The 20,553-nt window shown below is 40.0% G+C and overlaps 1 protein-coding gene across 3 annotated transcripts in view; it reads right to left on the bottom strand.

The window, feature by feature from the left end:
• Positions 1-20,553, bottom strand: part of RPS6KC1 (ribosomal protein S6 kinase, 52kDa, polypeptide 1) — a 92,304-nt gene that overhangs the window by 18,117 nt on the left and 53,634 nt on the right. For all 3 annotated transcript variants that reach the window (XM_014951066.1, XM_014951069.1, XM_014951068.1), the window contains 3 exons: positions 12,056-12,103; positions 10,383-10,515; positions 64-1,641 (listed from right to left, as the gene is read on the bottom strand). In XM_014951066.1, coding sequence (XP_014806552.1) covers positions 64-1,641; positions 10,383-10,515; positions 12,056-12,103 — 1,759 coding nt within the window. The remainder of the gene's footprint in view (positions 1-63; positions 1,642-10,382; positions 10,516-12,055; positions 12,104-20,553) is intronic.

Below are 20,553 nucleotides of genomic sequence, written 5' to 3' on the forward strand. Positions count from 1 at the left end.
GCCTACTCAGTTAATTGGAAGCAACAGCGAATAAAAAGAAATGCATTTGCAAAAGTTCCTGACCTCTATCATTCAATAAGATGTTGTTTGGGTTCAAATCGCGGCACACAATTCCTTCTCTATGTAAAGCATCAAGGGCTACAACCATTTCAGCTGCCCATCTTTGAATGCAATCCTCTGGGATATAAAACCTGGAGGTTATCGCTAATCTTTCGTCGAGGTCCTGAAAAATTTGATGTATTTCCTTCTCCCCTGCTACTGCTTTTTTGTCTTCCCTCTTTGGTGCTGTCTTTTTACTTCCAGCTGCTGGTAACAAAGCCGGGTCTGTTTCCTCTTTCCCAAAGTCTCCAGTTTGATCGGAAAACAGCAACACCGCTTCATTTCTTAACGTGTCTCCATCCGAGCTAGTATCTTGAGCACCTGAGAGCGGGTTGGAAACAAATAAACTTTCTTCTTTGCTTGTCCCGTTTAAGGAGCAGGCTCCAAGCTCTTGAAACAGAGCCCCGTCTTCTGAACTACCTACCTCTTGGTCGGATGTAAAGAGGGTCCCAAGAGCTCCCTGAGTGACACCACTTTGTCCATTCGCTTCCTCGTGGGAAGGATCACCCGCTTCTCGTGCCACATGATTTGGCTCTTGATCAAAAGCTTTGTATGGCTCTACAGAATTATTTAATTGTAAGACATCAGGTGTTTCCAGTAACTTTACTTCCAACACGTCCCTGTCAGTTTTTGTAAACTTTGTTGGCCTTGATGCTGCTGCCTCTTCTGTTTCATCAGACATACCAGGTAAGTTTATTAGGAGATCAGGCCTTCCCTCATCAATGCTATTTACGTCATCAAAAGCAGCATCCTTAAAGGAGATAACTGGCACAGAGTCATTCGAACCCCTGCTTACGGTGTCATGAGCTTTCACACCCATTTTGCTCTCCAGGGCATCCAAGCTTCTGTCATGATCTGGGACAGAAAACAAAGGCTTCAAAGGCTCTGATTTCAGGTTGTACAATTTTTCTCCAAAATCAAGCCCCAGGAGCTCACTAGTGCTATCCTTGCTGTCTATCCTGAAGAGTTCCATGGGGCTGTTCTTTGATTTGGTTAATGAGTCCAATATCCTAGTAGGGCTAGCTATTTCCGGCTCAGCATCGTCAATGAAAAGCTTTCGTTCCTGAGATGCAATCTGAGAAGCGAAGCTATCGCTACCAACCACACTGCATTTCTGTAAGCAACTTCTCTCTTTGGTATTTAGACCTTCACTCTCCACTTTAACCACTGGTTCCTCATTTAGAGAGCCAGAATCTATTTTTTCTTGCCCATATTCATTGCATAACGTTAAATAACTAGTAGTGCACTCTTCTTCTGAGCTGGATGCTGAGTCCATCCACTTCGAACTCTCCTGGCCATCTTCCTGGTTGCTGCTGTCATCCTGAGAGCTTGGTGTTAGGCTGCTCTTCAGTGGGACCACCTTCAGCATGCTCTCCCCGTAGCTTTCTCTGGAATCAGTGCTGCTACCAATTTCTTTAGGACTAGGCGTTGGCTGCTCCAGGTAAATTTTAGTTGAACTGGATGTTCTGGGTTCAGGAATTTCAAAGCTCTCTTCAGGATTTCTATTCAAGAACTTACTGACATAAGACCAGAGTTTTCCTCCTGCAAGAAAAGAAGGGGAGGGGAACGTCTTAGTTTCATTCAAAACAGAATTGATTTCATTATGAAACAGGAAGATACCCTCATTGTCACAATACAGTATATCCTTATGCCCACAGAGCAAGTTGGATCTGCTACCTCAGGAGGAAATAATTACAGGGACCACAACTTGCTTTTCAAGCAGATTTGTATTAATACATAAATATTTTAAGAGCTGCATCTGAGATTAAGCTGCTCTTTTTCTTTTTTTTTTTTAAACTTCAGTAAAGTCTCATTTCAGAGTCTGTCTCAAGTTGCATGGTGGTGACTACTCTCCATCTGCTGTCTCAAAAGAGAGCAAAAACTAGGGAAGATCAAATGGTTTAGTGCCCATCACCACTTCTGCCTGTCCTGAATTCTTCTGTATCACAGCTCCAAGCTTATAAGCAACATTAGGGGAGATGGACTAAAAACTAATTAGCAAGTTCAGTAAGGGGAAGGGAATTACTTCATATTAGCAAGATATTTTAAGGATCTGTTTCTCTCATTGAAGAAGTGGTTTTCGTTAGTTAAATATGGATGTATTTCTCCCTTTAACTTCAGAATTCAGTAAAGTTTTTTACACCTTGCTGCATTACACCAGCATTTATCAATACTCTAAGTGATATTGGCAGACCAGCTCCCTCAGATCAAAGACTCTAAGAAAGTTACAGCTCCAAAAGTAAAAGTTATATTTTTTTAAAAAATACAAAATAGGACTCTTTACATTTCCAAATACTGTACGTATTAAAAAGGCTGACAGATTACAAAATATAATTTGCACAAAACAAATCAAGAAGTTACTGCATCTGTTGCACGTGCCAAAGAATTCAGCTTAAAGCTAGAAAGTCACCTTTGAAAACTTGTGGAAAAATGTAAAGTCAGGATATTTAAATTTAAAAGACTGTACAGAAATTCCGGAAAACACAGAGGTTGTAACAGAATCTTTGTAGAAGAAAAAAAATAAGTACCCAGCCCACTGGGCATCTGCAAAGTTTTGACTGGTTTTCTCTCTCTTTTTTTTTTTTTACTTATTTGGATAAAACAGAGTTTTATATTTTTCCAAAATACAGTCTTTAATAGTTCATTTTAAACACTCCCCCATATCAGGCAAAATTCCTTTAAAAAGTACGATAAAAGAAGAAAGTATTTCTCATTGCCTAGGAGCCTAGGAACAGGTTTTGTGTATTCCCAGGTATTTCAAAAATATCTTATCAAAGGCAGAAAAACCTTGATATTTTAAAAATGAATTTGAATAATACGATGTGGAGCTTTCTTGCCCTCCATCCCCCTGGCTAAGACAAGACTTGTTTTTGAAGGGGAAAAAATATCATCTCACTGGTTATGGTGAAACTAAGTATATTAAAAATATTAAGAGGGAATTCTAACAGCTTGAGTCCAGTGGTAAAAATCACAATTTACATCTATTAACCAACTCTGAGCCTGCCTGAACACAAGCGACCTGCAGCCCTGCGTGGGTCAGATCAAGGGCCTGGTCCTGCCAGAAGTGCCTGACGAGCAGGACCTTGCCTCCTTGAGAAGCAGAGAGTCCATGTAGACTCTTAAGATGAAGCCACTTGCCTTAAATAAGACGTGTTACACAGCTGTTTGGCAGGGCAAAGGCAGAGCCAGGGCGCTGCCGCGCTTTCTGAGCCCCACAGCTCGCACGGGACTTCAGAATTACTGGTTTTAAACTAATTTGGTAAAAATAGAAGTTATTCGTTCCATAATGACAAATAATTCTTTTTCTACTATTCCTTACATTCATTCATGTTTTTGCTATGGAATGCCAGGGAGAGAAAACAACAGAAAAGAGTGAGAACATACACATTTCTATATGTGTGAAAGGCTTTCTCCTCTTTCCCACACTTTCATCCATGACAAAAGAAGCAACAAACAAGCTTAATTTTACACAAAGATTCTGATGGAACAATATTTTTATAACAATTTTCTTTAAAATTTCAATTACATCGCTTTAAGTAAACAGTGCTTGCAAAATAACTTTGCCCAGTTTATTAACTAGGCATGGAACTATTCAGGGTCATTTCATACCAAACAATCAAGTCTCATTTGACAATCTGCTGCATTTAATAAAACACAAAAGTGTCCCCATCCCACCTGCATTATATTAACCAGTACAAGCAAATGCTAAATATTTGTCTTTGTATTACTAGTGTTTATAATTTGTGCTTCCCATATCTCTTATGAAAATGCAAATCTCAGGTTTCAGAGGGTGTTCACACAACGTGACCCACGAAGACCCACATCACGTTGTTGCAGCTTTGGACAGGTCCCGGCACAACAGCACCTCAGCCTCCAGGCACAGCTTTAATGCAAATATTGGCACCATCCCTCCTTCCTCGGATGCAAGTAGTAAGAAAAGGTCTTGTTAACGGAGGTCTGGCTTGAGCTTTGACCCAAGGATGCAGAAAGTTCAAAACCTTATTCCTGTGATCTATTGTCACATTTTTTTCCCCTGTGTCATTACTGGACACGAGGTGTATTTTTACATGTGACACCTGAACAGCTCTCACTGACCTAAATGTTTCATAGCCCTATATTTAGGTAAGAAAGGTCTGGGCTGCCCAGCAGTATGAAAAGTGCAAGAATCATCTTCACACAACTTTGCTTTTCACCTATAGGCAGGTCAAGCTGCTCTCAGGACAGCCCCTGTCTTCTGCTCCCTCTACCTCACTTCATGCAAGATTTCATGCAGCCCCCATTAGATTTTGGCCTCCACTCAAAGTCTTAGTGCAGCTTAAGAGAGGAGACCCAAGAAGGCTTAGGGAAGGAAAAGAGACATGTTGAGATCAGTCTTTCATAACATCACAGAAAAATCACCAAGAGAGTCAAGAGGTTCAGGCTGTGTTTTTAAAAATGTTCAATTGCAAAAGCTTCTGGCAAAACTAAAAATTTGCAAAAGACAAAATAAAAATCTCTTTATCCTTACAGTATTCAGGAATTCACCATTCTCCACCTGTGAAAACAGTCAGAACTGCAACAATGACTCCATTTCTATTTGTAAATGTATTCACTTACCTTTTTTAAGAAGTTGCTCATTAATAATCACTTGGATTTAAAAATCACAGTGGAAATTACTACTTACTGCAACTCCAATTTAGAGTTAAAATGCAAGTAAATATGAAATAAAAAATTTATTATGTCCAAATATGTTTACACACAAGTATTTCAAGACTGGCCTCCTGGTCAAGTGGAAATACATAAATAAATGCTATTCAATAATTGTGTTCCATAGTGAAAAACAACAATTTTATTCCTTTCTGAAAATGTCCAATCCAGGGTCAAACAAGAGTGATATTTGTATCTGGGTATATAATTATGCCTTTATGAATGACATACTAATAATCTTTCCCCCTCTCCCCATGTGTTGTGTAAGATCAAGAAAACCCATTAGCAAGCCATGCTAATATAGTATCAGGAATCTATAAAAACTGAAATTACAGAAATCAATCCAAACAAGGAAGCTTCAGTCATTGTCAAATCATCTAACATGCTAAATAACTATAAAAGCTACCGGTTTAGGCTAAAGTTTATTAGTGTCTAATGCAATTTCAGAAGTACAGTATTAAGATAACTAATTATTAAGATTACTTTCTTCTACCACGAACTGACTCTACTACCAGTCTAGCTTGCTCTTTCTGGTTTTATTAGCACTTGAAAATCACCAAGCTCTACATTCCTTGGCAGTTATTCAATGTAAAATTACTTATTAGAATTGCCTTACTTAACCATGTTTCCAGCACTCTGGAGGTTATACCTCTGCTTTGAGAGGCAGAATCTAAGAAGTTAGTGTCCAAAATAATCAACAGGAAATTTCAGCATAAAGCCACCAAGTGATGAAGCTGCCTAGGAATCTTGTTAGTTCCACAATATTTTTATATTCTTTCAAATATTTCTGCAGTTTTTTGTTACTAATAGCACTTGACACAGGAACACCAAAGAGAAGATACAGGGACTATATAATACCTATCATGGGATAAAATGCAACCTAACAAATCAACAAGTTTATTCTCCTAAACATGGGGGCTTTTATCTGACAAGAAAAATTCATGACTTGTTAGATTCTTGCTCACCCGGTGCTCAGACACTTACCATTTCAGCTTCACATCCTGAAAGACCGGCTGACTAAAGAGGCAGATTCCAAAATAAATCAATGCCTTTTGCTAGCTTGGCCCATGAGTTTAGTCTGAAGGACAATATACTCCAATTCCTGCAGAACTGGAATGCAGCTAAGAATGCAGTAATCACTCTGTTTAGGAAATCCCAAACAAAGTTAAAGTTGACAATCCAGGCTTCCAAATAACTGTGGATCGGATAGTGAGGAAAAACAGAGTACTGAAAGACATCTGCCTGAATCATTCTCCAAAATTGGGCCCAACTCTCTACATCACTGCATAAGAATTTGTTCATGGCCACCAGTACCACTCATAAGTCATGCATCTCAGGCAAATTAACATTCTTCCTTGCTGGAAAAAGAACAACCTTATGGTTTTCTTAGAATCACTGCCCTCCTTTTCAATAAAGGCATGTCTACTGGTAAACTTCATCACGTTAATATACACAGCCACTACATAAAATTATGCTCGTAGAGTTTCGAGGCCAAAAGGGACCCAGACACGTAGGCACAGCCACAACACAACAAGAACGTTTCGCTGCGTCCCGATGGCAGCCACGGCGGGGTTGCAGCGCACACATGAATGGGAAGCTAATCTCCAGCCTAATCTCTAACGTGACAGTCGTTACAAACACCAGAGTCTGACATGCCCGGCTGCTCCCACTGCTGCTGGTGAATCTCTGCTGCAAAGTTTGCTAGTTTAGGCAAAGCTCCCACTTCCTGATGCACTTTGAGCAAAAGCTATTATTTCAAAGCAGCCTCCTGAAAAAGTCACTTGCCAAGGACCGTATCACCGTTCCTACATTTTCCAATTGCTGTCAAATATTTACAGCTAGTGCTATCTCCTTTCCTAACGACAAATCCCCAGCTTTGCAAGCCAGAACGCTACTGTGTTGTTGTCCATCAATTCCTGCGTGCAGCGAACCTCTTCAGCATGAAGTTTCTTGAGTGCTCTCCAGATTGATAGGAACTCCAGCTTGTTTATGCTTAAAGAGATTTGACAGCTTCTAACAGCCACTTAAACTTTGATGTCCCATGGAAGCCCCCCAGCCTATTTTTGAAGCATCTGTTTCTAAAATTTCTGGAGTTAGTAGTGCCAAGAAGAAGCGAGGCCTTATTAACATCAGATTGGCTCTCTACCACACTAGAATCTGCCAAGTGCTTTCCAACAAAGCTACAAGATAACTTTATGGACTTTTATGCTTCTGAGGCACCCTTCAAGCCTCCAACTGTGGCCATGAGAAAAGACTGTAAGAGAACCCAAGACCTCACTCACTGATTCTGAACATGTAAGGGCATCATGATTTACCAAAAGGGAAAAAAAAAAATTAAAAAAATAGACAAAAGTCTTCATCTTGAGCAAGAGTCTGCAGTCAAGCTTGCAGAATCCCACACAAATCCAGTAGTGCTGCACTTAATAATACAGTCAAAATTTACTACCAACAGGAAATAGTAAGCTGCTTAGCAAATGCATAATGTCTGTACATAAAATTAAAACCTCCTCCAAATTTGCTATAATTCAAGCCATTGCCCACTTAAATTAATATTTCACCCTTGAACTTCCCAATGGTGTAGCTAACGTACCTAACATAATAAATCAGCATCACTTACAAATTTGACTGACAAAATCTTCTTTCCTATTGGAATAGAACTACTTGAACTATGAATGTTAAGAGCATTCATAAAGTCGTGGAATAAAATTTCAGACATTGTCACTTAAAAAGTACCGTCCTAAAAATTTTTGTCCTTTCCCAAAATTAAATACGAGCACCTTCTCTATTTATATTTGGTCTGAGATGGAAAAAAACTTTAAGATAGCTCTATCAATAGGGATTCCTGATATTATTACCCTTGCAATTTAAAGAATAAGTGCTACTAACATTTAAAGGATGTGATCAAGTTGATCATCAGTGGGGTGAGCAAAGCTAGTCCCTGCATATAGTACAGCATAACTTCAGCCCTATTTCTATTCATGCTTTATAGCTAGAAAATTAAGCCTTTCCCCTGAATCACTTTCCAGCACCAGTGCATCTCCTGGGACAGGGTGAGGTGTACAGGTCATGCAGTTCTAGATGCAACACAAAATTATTATAGCAGTTAGGGATTTGGGATCAGGCCCTACACCTGCAATATGCTTTTTATATGCATTCTTGGGCAATTTTCTCATCACTTTGTACCCCTATCCCTCTTTAGAACAGAATATATCACTCTTCTCTCCTTTTGCCTGTTCTGAGCCCAGACAGTAATTTCATGAAAGCAGGGGACTACCCTCAAAGAAATTAACCTTGTTAATTCCCTGATAATCACGGAAAAATTCTTATAGCACACTGGCATTTTTGAATGGTTTGCAAACAAGAATAGAGGTGAATCCATCTCCAAACTCCTTGCTGCATTATCAGAAAATGAGGGAGAACCCGATGCAGTTTATAACTTATACCCACAAGTGTCCAAGTCCAGCAAACCCATGCATCATGTATTACCAACAACAGCCCAGCCCTCACCCACATGGAAACCCCTTCTGGTCCTCACAGCTCCCCCCTTTCTCCCCTGCCAGTCCTCCCATCCTCCCTGCAATGCTCCCCAGTTCTTCCCATGCTCCCTACTCCTTCTTCCCCTTCAGAGCTCTCCCTGTAGAAAGCACTCATGTCTCATCAGCACCTCCTCTCCCAGCTCCACCTCAGAATAACCCCTCTCCCTCCCATGTCTCCTACTCGCATGGCTTTGACCCACAGCTGGGAGAAAGGCAACGTGAGCTGTGGCTGCCTCCGACTACGTGTTTGCCGCCTGGCCAGCCAAAATGAGGATGCCTGAGAGATACCACCCCTGCTGTTGGCAGATCAAATAGTGGCGTGGGGTACTGCACAGGGCCATGTGTCACACAAACCTGATTTAGAAAGCACTTAGTAAATTAAAAATTCTTTCCCCATAGAACTCAAAATATGTAAAAAATGTTACAGCGGATGTTGGTAAGAGCAAGACATTCAGGCCAAGCACATCCCACTGGATTTGTGACCATGTCAAAGACAACCAGTAGAGAGTTATTCTTTTGTAAGGACAACACCTCATCCACCATAAATGTTAAGCTGAGGTTTCTGTCCTTAAATGAAAGAGCTCTGATCATTCAATGTCTCCGTTTTTCTCTACTGTTGTCACAATAAAATTATCACTTCCAAGAGATTATCTTTGTCATCTGGTCACATTAAGCCTTCCTTTAAATTTTTGTTCTCTCTGCCTGACCTCTACACCCCCAAGTTCCACAACCTCTTCACCCAACTTTCCATCTGTCCTGAGCAGGAATGTTCTTCCTGAAGAGAAGAAAAAAACTATAGGTCTTCAGAAACTGCAGAAATATTAGGAACAGGTTTTTTAAAACTATTATTTTATCCTGTCTCTAATTCTTTGCTCATCCTAGCCTTAAAGGCAATTGGTATCTGACAAGGGTTGGCTTTTTGCTTACTTTGTTGTGTTCTTTAAAATATTATTTCTCCAATCAAAATGTACCAGCTTATGTGGAGATTACAGTTCAGGTGAGACTCTCCAAGTTATTGTGCTGAATTAGAGAGACCTCAAGAAAAGCAGCATTGTACAGAGCAGCTCTGTAAACCCTCGAGATCACCATCGGGCAGTACGGTAATGTCAGGCCTTTCTTCCTGCATCACTGCTCATGGCAAAATGAAGTCACACATAGCAGAAACATTCATGTTGTAAAGTTAGCTTTAACTGGCCTCATGTGACAAATTGTTCATGAAAAAGCTAATATCTAAGTTATTAGGGAAAAAAGAAATAATATTAAATGTAATAAAATTATCTTCCCTATCAGTTATCTTAGTTCCTTCACATCATCCATTCTGACTGAATTATTAACATTTCCTAAAAAGAGAACTATTAGCAATCCCAAAATTTATATTCTGCACTCATTCTAAACAAATATGGGTAATTACATTTAGGGAATATTTAAATCCAGGTGTTAGACAAAAAAAATCAAAATGTAATTATTTTATGCCACCTGTTCCCTGTACATTTAACAGGAATTTTACAAATAGTCTGAAGGCACAACTCTGTGGTTCTGCTTTGAACTCCTGTGTGATACCACTAGCTATTTTCTTAAAAATGCAGATCAGAATAACTATGCGATATTAACCAACAGGCAAATGTTCATGTTTTTTAGCAGCGAGTTATTAAATTCTTGTGTGGATACTTGTCATTTTAACTATAAGATGCTAAAAAGATTTACTAGCCAAAGACTTTTCTCTCCGAGAGATGACTGTAAATACTGCAGATAGTCGTTGCAGTCAAAGCACTTACTCTCCTGTAGAAAATAAACAGTTGGAAGCTTTCAATAATGCTACAATTCCAGTAACCCATCAGGATTTGAGGCCATTTGAAGCAGGAATCAGATCCACTGCAGAATAAGGGGGGAAAAAAGAGGGAGGGATGGAGGATGGGAGTGGGGTGTCTTACACGACATCTCTTAGGGACACTAAATATATTTTAATTAGATGTATAAGAGATTAATTTGACAATGAAACGTACCATTGATTAAAACTTAAACCTTTGACTCTTTTCAGCAATATAGTTAAACGAGACAAACCTTCTGCATGCTGTAACACGAGAAAGACAGACTCCTCGGAGATGATGTACTTGTGCAGACACACCATGTTGGGCACACAGCGGGGGATGATGGTCGTTCTGCTCCTGCTGTACTCACTACTTTTCCTTAGACCCTGACAGAGAACAAAAAGGTCAGTTGTACCCTCAGTTGCCTTTGGAGCCTGCTGTGCTCTGTGTTTATCAACCAAACTAATCTATCCGAGTTACTCTGGGCTTCAGAGAAACCACTCATCTGCTGCTCTATGCCCCTCGGTCCCCCGAGGCTGTGCTGATGGCATCTGGCGCATTTCCAGAGAACAGAAGATGGCACAAAGCTGCCATTAAAATCAATTACATGGGTCAATGTTTTTATTAGAATCTCTCTCAAACTAAGTCATCAGGATGACACTCAGTTATTTCCCTGTGACCTTTTTTTAAAATTTTATTTTTGTGCGTGACCAAAAGACACTATTAAAAAAATTCAATTCAAGTTCTAAGACAAAAGAATGCCTTAGCCTTACAGGTAATCCTCACATTTCCATTGTACTTTAGTAAAGACAACAACCACCGCAACAAAAAGGAAAGGAAAGGATTAGTCTCCTTGAGAGGTAATGATTTTTGGGAGGTAGCACAGAGATGAAGTTGCCAGAAGTGAAAAAATTGATGTGGGAGGGGGGAAAGGGAGGGGAGAGAGAAAGAGAAAAAAAATTATGTCAATAGTGTGACCTATTACAATATTGATAAACATAAGCAGTTAAATGGGAAATTCAATGTTACCCTATCTGCCAGTAGATAAAGTAAGGTTCTAATACACAATATCCACAAATAATCCTTTCTGAGGAAGGAACAGGTTTTCTGTACCCTGCACGCACTTAAAACAAACAATTTCAAAGGCCAGATGCTCAAAGGTAAGGCAGGGTTGTAAGCCAGACCTGAAGTGAAGTTACACATTGTTAACAACTAATTAGAGCTCCATGTTTGGGACACGGTTTTTCAGCCCTGCCTCCCATCAGCAGCAGAATTCATGTCAAGGAAGCCTGAAATAATGGCCACAATAACAATACTCAAACTAATTCTAAGCATCACAGATGCTCCGAGCATATTGGGATCTTGATCTGAGCACTTTCTGAAACACAAGAGAATAATGTGAAAAACTTTCTTCTGACCAATTAACTAGTCATTAATTCAATCATTTAGTAACTTTATACTCAGTTTTCACAGCCTGTTGATGTAAAACACAGGAAAGCAATTTTGCATAAGACCAATTGTCCATTTCATCCAGAATCCACTTGGCCAACTTGAACTAAGGAGAATTTTCACCTTCACCAGCAGCCTGCTCGTATCCTGAGCCACCAGAGCTTTACAGGTGTTCTAAGCAGCACATTGAAACTGCGATTCTTTACCAAAGCCTGCTAAGGTGTTGGCCTCAGTAACCAGTGGCAACTCATGGGAATAAACCAGAACATCTGAGCACTAGAGAAGTTACAGAGAAAGGAAGGGAAAGCAAGTGAATACCAACGAAAAGAATTCAAATGCGCTTAATAGGGATATATGTATTAACGTAGCAATATATTGCAGAGATAACTCCATACATTAGATGCAAATTGATCTTTGTGTGGTGGTGTCATTTAGGAGGCCAAACTGTTTAGAGAAATAATAAAAGACTCTACTCACCTTCAGTATAAAAGTCTGCTGTGTTCTAGTGTCCATTACAAGCAAAACCTAAGCAAAAGTATTCAGAGACATATTTAAGATTCACATAAGTCAACAAAACACAGTTCTTAAATCTAACATTGTATAATCTTACAAAGGAAGTGATATAAGTAATGAATAAAAAAAAAATTAAAGCCCTGCAACATACATTTGATAACCAGTCTTTTTTTAGGAAAGAAATTTGATTGAGAATATAGATCTCTAGAGAATTACCAGAGTGTCACCCGATTCCCAGTCAGTTAAATTAAAGACTGAATCCTAACTTGGCAAAAGAAGTAACCAATACTTCGTAATTACAGCAATAATATAGAAATTTATAGAAATGCAATGGGAGCAACACAATGAAGCACAAAAAGTAACCCTCACACAGTCACTGAAGTAACCTTCCTGCGTCACTTCACTTAAATCCTCACTTAAATACCTTCCCAGTGCAACACTTTTCCCCATCAAGCTTCCTGTACCTCAAATGTGTTGCCTCCAGTGGGTTACCCCCAGATGGGGGGGTTGTTTTGGTGATATTTTTTTTTCTGGGTGCTAAATAGCCTCTTTCCAGGAAGCTGAACTAAGAACTTGCTATGCACACGCACAGGCCACAAAAAAAAAAAGTTTTATCAACTGTATAGTCACTGCTGTCTCATTCCTCCACTGCTGTTTTTGTTTTGCAACACTCATATGCTAAACAGAAATGGCTGCAAGATAGTCCCTCTGTGCTACTGTAAACTAGTATTAAGGTAGCAGCAACAAAAAAAAAAAAAAAAAAAAATGTTACAGCACACAATCTTCTGCTAGCATTGACAAAGAAGCAACAATTTTAAGTATCTCTAATACCTACACATGCTACAAATGAAGCAAAACCACCTATTAATGCTAACTTTACACACACCCCCCGCAGTTACAGCCTAGTGATACATCAAGTTAAACGAGTCACAAGGCAGCATTAAGGGAATTTTAACTCCTTTAGGGGAATTTTCAGGTAAAAAGACATCAATTCTGCAGCAGGCCTTGCTGGGATGGTTATATTTTTACCATAGATGCAAGTCAAATTGTTTGCAGGAGGAGCTTATAGAGTTTATATTTACAAAACACAATTCTGATGCAAGTATTGCACTGTGACTCTGATGGCGTAGTCTGCCCACCGAGCTTCCCAAACACTAGGGGTTTTTTTCCTGAAAAGCACTGTATGTGAAGTCCCCTCTCCCTTCCTCAAGTTGCTCCGTGTTTCAGCTTAAGCCATGTACATCCCACAACGTCCATTCATAGAAGGAGGCCTGAAGGACACCTGGAGAAAAAAAAAAAAAAAAAAAAAAAGGATTTATTTAGGGAGAAAAGAGTGGATGGATTTGCTGCAGAGAGGAAAACACCTACAGCTGTAGAGAGTATCTCTGTCAGGAGTGCAGCACCTCTACTGAAAGCACTTTAAACATAGCAATGAGAGGAGTAATAAATAATGCTTTCCTTCTTAGTAAGCTCCATTTATTTATGTGTTGAAAACAAACCAAACAAAAATATCTATGTGTGTATATACATATCAGAAACTGCACCTTTAAGGAGCTGGAACCCTCCATATGTCCATCTTCAAATCACCGTGCTCAGGAGTTGTCTTCAAACTCCAAGATCTTGTGTTTGTTGTGTGTACTTGTACACACAAGATGTACTTGAAAAGCAGCAGCTGCAAGGCAGCCACACAAGCAGGACAAGCACAAGCACAAGCCCAACCCTCCTCTAGGAACAAGAAGAAGAGTGTGCACCCACTGTTTATTTACAATAGACATTACAAATTTCCAGTATAAACATTCACACACAGTTATACCAAAATATTTAGGCTGCAAAATCAAACAGCTAAAGGCCTGAAAATACCAGTACTGGGGTTACCAAAACTGAGTTCGACAGACAAGATGCAGCAACTCCAAGTCAATAGACAAGATGCAGCAAAGACCAAGTCAGCTTCTATCGAAAGAGACTTCTTGCAGAGGAGTGACATGTGAGGAGCAATATGGTGTTAGATCCAACCAGGTGACAGGAGAAGGACAACACAGCACACCACCTCCCTTATCTCACTGCCCCATGGGGCAGTGATGCAGCCATGCCCCACTATTTCTGCCAGGTGGACATGCTGACTTCCCCCACACCAAGGGAACTGAAGAAATCACCATCCTGCGCAGTGCCCACAGCGAGGTGAGGTGAGGACATGCCACAGGCCCAGGAGGGGAGGTCTCAGGGCAGGGTTGTGCTGGCTTCCCCCAAACAGCACCTGCAGCAAAGCAAACTTCGCTCTTTGGGATGGTCATATTCAAAGCACTGCCCTCTGCCTCTCCCCATCACATCCCGAGCATCTCAAGCAAGAGAAGGAGAATCTTTTCTAATAGTTCTTCTCTCACCAAGTTTCATCAAAGGAAATAAAGTGACAGACACTCTCTCCATCTCAAAGATCTCCTCATTTACGAGGGTTGCATCCCATTTTAAAAGCTGTTCTGTGTCTTCTGGCAAAACAAGTATCAACAGAAGTTGGTGTTACTGAGTTTTTTTGCCAAAGGAACGACACAGTTTCCATGTCAAGGGCACTGCAGGAAAGGCAAATGTCCCTGGGCCACTGGGTTTGCCGAACAATGTGTCGGGCCTCTTACCTGGGCCTTCAAGAAACAGTGGAAACCAGCTGAATAAATTATGACTATAAAACTGGTTTTGTTATCCTTACTTAACCAAAAAGCGTAAAATTAAAATTAAAAAAACCAAACAAACAAACCCTCAACCACAAACAAACAATAAAGAAAACCAAAAGAACAAGAGAAAAATAAAAGCCACTTTACAGGATGCACCAAAGGACAGGCAGATAAAAATGTTTTGGAAACAATTACGTGTTTACAGTCACTTTCCTTCTTCTTGTCCCAAGTTTGTTTGTAACTAGACACTGTTCACATTGAGGCAACAAATACAAGAACATATGTGATTTATTTTTTTAAATGTGCCCTTTGACTGTCAATATCTCCCAAACAGGTGTTGGCTAAATGATTATAAATTGGCCTCTGGATACACCTCTTCAACTGAGCCGTACAGGACTGGCGATAATATAATTAGGCCTAAAAACATCAGGCTGGTGAATGCTTTCCATCTGTTTGGCAATAATGTTTAGTTAACAATAGTCTTTAAAAGAAGCACCTTCAACTTCAGTTCTTAAAGTTATTTATAGGGCCATTCTTAACACACCAGCACTCTTGCTAACAAGAGCTTTAGCCACTTGGAAATTATTAGCCATACGGCTGTGTATGAAAAGGAATGGCAGCATTTAACATCTGTATCTCTCCAGATTTACAAGCATCAACCTCATTTAAAGTCATTTCTTAATGAACAGTTCCGTGGTCTGTATTAATATTATAGTTGCATGCACAAAGATCATAAGGAGCCAAACATTTTTTTAATACCAACAGTAGGCCAATCAGTAATGAAGCTGTCAGCATAAAGGACAGAATAATAGCTTCTTTAACCCTCAAACAGGATTTGTTCATTTGTAGAGTAGAAGACACCAATTTAAAAACTGCTCATGGGTTTGCTCACCTTTATAAAGACAAAAATCTAATTTGGTACTAATTTGATACAATTGTCTTTCCAATAAAAGGCTCCTAAAGCCATTTTTTATTCCATGATAAAACAACTGCTATAACTAAAACTGTCATGAAATAATTACCTTTGATAGCATACCTTATTGCACAAATACAATTAATGTATTCCTCCCTTTCATTTTTCACACTTGCTTATCAGCACTGTATTAGCATATGGTGTAACAGAACGGATTGCTGAGCCCTCACCCTATAAGACAACATATAGAATGACTACCACTAACAGGAACAAAGCAGACAACGGGTCCCTTTAGGGCTAGCTTCATCTGTTGTTATATTACAACATCAAAATGAAAGCAGCAGCTACAGTTTTATAACTGTAATAACAACAAATAATATTTGTGTGCCTTTGAGGTTAAATTCCTAGATGGACTAACCAATCTTACTAACCAGCTTCTTTCTTCTTCTTTCCCATCAAGCATCATACCTTCCCCCAGTGACGATCAACTACAGCTCCACTTCATTTCATACAAAATTCTTGGCTGTTTCAATACCGACCTTTCTACAAGGCTGTTTACTTCACAAGGCACTTCAAGAAGCCCAGGAAGAACCATAAAAGTAACTTCAGAAAATCACCTAGTGATGCTGCATTTGGCCCTGGCAGACTATTTACATGAGCCCTCCAAACCAAAAAGCTGTTTCAAGGGGAGGCAGCCTGCATGCGTATTCCAGAAAGGGTTTAGCCAGGTTCACCCAAATAACTAAAGGACTACATGAATGAACAAATCACTAGCAGGAAACTGACATTTCAGGAAGGGATATGACCAGGGAAGAGACTATCACAAGTATATTTGCTTGACTTTTTATCACACATCCAGAGCAGAGAAAGGTTAGCAGCTCTTGGATGCGATACCAGGCTGCTGCAGAAGTGCCTAACAGCAAGCCTGTCATTGACACAAATGCCAACTTATTCTCCTCACCTCATGCTTTACAGCCAATTTCTGGATAGCAGTGCTACCCCACCAAGTCTTTCCTGTTAGCATTCCTTCACACTTCTCCCCAGTCGCAAAAGGCAGTGCTTGCAAGTTCCTCAGTAATGCTTTTTCCAGGATTTCTTTTCAAACTGCAAAGTGACAAGCTTCCACCCTATTGGCAGAAGGGGACAAAACAGGACTCTGCGCAGCATTCCCCGCTCGTAACTCTGTCCTTCTCCGAAGCAGAGCACGCAGAAACACGCGGGTTAGACCGGGCTGCTCCTCGCCTGCATAAGCTGATGGAGCCTGTTTGACGGGTGATGACCACTGTGTAACTTGTAATATCTAGTACCTCCTAACAACGAGCTGCCGGCTGTAACGTACAGCATCCTATCTCAGAGGGGAGGGAGAAAAACGCACAGCAGGGCATTCCTGGGCACTGAGCAACTAGACTGTGGCACAAAAGGAGACACGGCAAAATCCTATTTGTATTACTAATGTACGGAGTCAAGGTCTACATATCACGCTGGCTTTTGCAGCACCGTCGCTTACTCCTCCTTTCCCCGTTTTTCTGCATTGATGACAACCTCAATGTGGCCAAAAACAGTGACAGGCAAATAGTAATTGCCACAATAAATATATAATGTGAATCAGTGCGTTTAGCAGCGCAGACATCCCTATTTTGTACAAGCATTGGGCTCCCAGGCACATCACAAAACACAGGCGAACACAGCAGCGTTGCATGGCAGCATCTCAGTGAAGTGGCAGATAGCAATAACCCTCCGTGATGCCAAATAGGATTTTCTACTTGTGATTTTTATTTTTTTTCCTCTAAGTCAAGGGTTAATTCTGATGCTGACAGCAGCTACTTAAAAAAATTAGCTTCTTAGATTTGATTTACAGTGTATCCAACAGCTTAGTGGAAAATAAATTAAATTCAATTCAATATAGTAGGTACAATTAATTGGAGAAAAATAAAATAAAACCTGTCTGGTAAATAACCACAGTCTAGCTTTAAGAAAACAGATAATTTTAGGATCCTTCAAATGCACAGAAATTAGCAAATGTTTCAGTATGCTAATTTTTTTTAATTAAAAGATATTTCTGCAGTAAAAGCTCTTTCATATGCACTACTGATTCTTCATCAAACGTGAAGTTTCCAACTTAACACCAGTATAGCCGGTGGCAGCCTGAAGGTTTACCATCTGCTGCCACCCAAAGTCACGGTGGCCACCTTCAGAACATATGCATCAAAGCCCTGAGATAAGAGACTGAAGGAATACTGCAGAAGTCAGCATAAGGGGAATCACAAACCCAGAGGCAGGCAACAGGCAAGTCACCAGGAAAAAAGAACATGGTGAACCATTAGTCACCCCAGCGAGCACCCAACCAAGGTCACGGGGGACAACACTGGAAGAACTAAGGACTGCTGGAAATGCACTGCTCTCCTGCGGGTGGCTTTAATATAAACGTAGTCCTCTGTCACTGCAGACACTCTCCTCCCCAGTCCCCCTTTCTCTTTTGGGTTTTTTTTCCTCCCTTTTCCCCCCCATTATCTAATATTGGTTTCTTTCCAGCCTCCATGCTTTCAGGACGTGGCACGGAACATACTTATGCTTTTTATTTACCTGAGCAGGTTTTAACACTGATCAAAACAAACACCTCGAAACATGTTTGCTTACAAAAATGGGGCTTTAAGTTCACTATTATGGGTTGAAAAATAGCTTGTGCCAGATCAAAGAAAATGGAGTAAGACCTCTTACTGCAGCACCAGATACCTGAAGGGTTTTGAAGACACACCAGAGCTAAGGGATTATTTTAAAACCGGCTCCATTTTTTTTATTAAATTGACGTTCTACACTGAAAACACATCATGTAATAACATCACCAGTCGGCCATCTATTAGTTATCTCCTAAATATAATGCAATCTTATCATAGGATAGATTCTCTAGCAAAAGTCCTACCAACTCAAAGATGTGTCCGATGATCGCCTAGGACTTTTCTCCTTGCATTTATTTCACCAGTTGGAAAAACTCACTTCAAGTAGTGACAGATAACCAGGAATGAGACAATCTGGACCCTGATCCTAGCAGGAGTGCCTGGGACTGAGCGAAGCCCTGGGCAGGGGCTGGCCGCAGGTGGGTGCCGCACTCAGGGCAGGGCTGTGGTGATGAGGCAGAAGCAGAGCGCGATTCCCCCCGCTCCCCTCCGCTGCGCCGGCTGTCAAGGCTACCAGGATTAAAAGATCTACTTAACACAGATTTATCCTTGTCACTTTTCAGATTACACCACCCGCACTCTCGCTCGTCTCCCTCTGTCGTTACAAAGAGAGATTACATTTGGCTAATACGTATGAAAAACGTGATTATTGCTTATCCTGGTACCTGTGCAATATGAATTATCTTCAGTTTGCAATTATTCCTCCTTTCAAACCATTATCCTAAGGAACTTATGGCTCGTATGTTCTATGACTTGCAATCATAGCATACTTAAAAGACAAACGGTGCAGCTCTAAATAATGCAAATGCTAAGAAAGCAGCATATATTCAAATTCCAATTTTTAAATACTTTTATTTGGTTGGTAACAGAGAGGAAAGTCTGCTTTCTTAGTGCAAACTAAAAACTGGCCAAATGGTGAAATATTAATGTAGAAAATATATCTGGCAGGTTATACTAGAGAATACGGTTTACAATACGAAATGTCACTAGGCATCACAGAGTAATTGTCTGGCACCAATTACGTAGTAAGCAACTTAGTAATATTTAGGAAGATAAACTCAATTGTAGTTCAAAAGAAAATATCTCTTTAAATTATTTCTTTCTGCAGGCCAGAAGATACATACAGTTCAGCCTGCACTGGAATATTCAATAATTTAATTTCTATTTTATAAAGAGAAGGGTAAAATCTGCATTACTTGACTCAATCTTAGGCCTGTTTTAGGTCAGATGAAACAAAACATTCGCTGAAGTCAAAAGAAATTTTAGTGAGACAAGTAAGAACGAAGCTAGAGAGAGACAAAGGGTTATAACAACAAAATACTCAGAAATGTTCACACCAGTATAAATGGATAAATGGAAAGACTTCAGAAAAGACTTCAGGAAAACTTCCCCTGCCCCCTGTTTGAGGCCAGGGGAACAGGGACAGGACTCTTTCTAGCTGGGAGAGAGAACGAGTTTTTAAGTTGAGCAAGCTTTGTTGCTTGGGGCTTGAAACCTGACTGTAGCTTAGGAATAACCCCATAGCAATAGGGAAAGGGAGGTTGTGAGCCAAGAAATCAGTTTTGACGACAACTCTGTAGTTGATTTGATTATGTAGGACTTGGCAAGGCACTTTGGAAACTAAAGGGTTATCAAAACTTAAACAAGCTCTTAGAAGTTTCTTTATTTGTATTAATAGTTACTATTATTACTCAATTTCAGATTTTTAACCATTTTTGCCATTGCTATTTTCCGTTATGCCATGTTTGGATGAGGAAAACTCCCTAGTCGGTTGAATTCAATATAACGTGTTTTCAGCCAGTTTCTCTTTCTAAGCATTGTAATGTAACAAGAATAAATGTCTGAACTTGATGGTGCTGTTTATTACAGCTGCCTTTTCCCCACACCCTTAATGTACACACAGCTACTCATTCAAACCCATAAGATGATCTAAAGAGTCTTGGCAGTGTGCACCTGAGAGCCATGCGAGAGAAAACATCTGCTACAACCAACTCAATTTCCCAACAGCAAGTGTCTTTAACCTCACCTGAAAATAAAATGCCGAATATTTAAGTTTAAAACAAACACTAATGGAACATAGCTACCTATATCCTGTTACTCACACACAGCACACACACTGCCATAAAAAGACCTCCTTTCTCCTACCCTCTGATTAAATTCCATTAAAACTAACCATAACCTGTTTGAATTCAACTATGGGTCTGCAGATTA

The sequence above is a fragment of the Calidris pugnax genome, unplaced genomic scaffold, assembly GCF_001431845.1.
Source record: "Calidris pugnax isolate Ruff unplaced genomic scaffold, ASM143184v1 scaffold24, whole genome shotgun sequence".
Taxonomy (NCBI): Eukaryota; Metazoa; Chordata; class Aves; order Charadriiformes; family Scolopacidae; genus Calidris; species Calidris pugnax.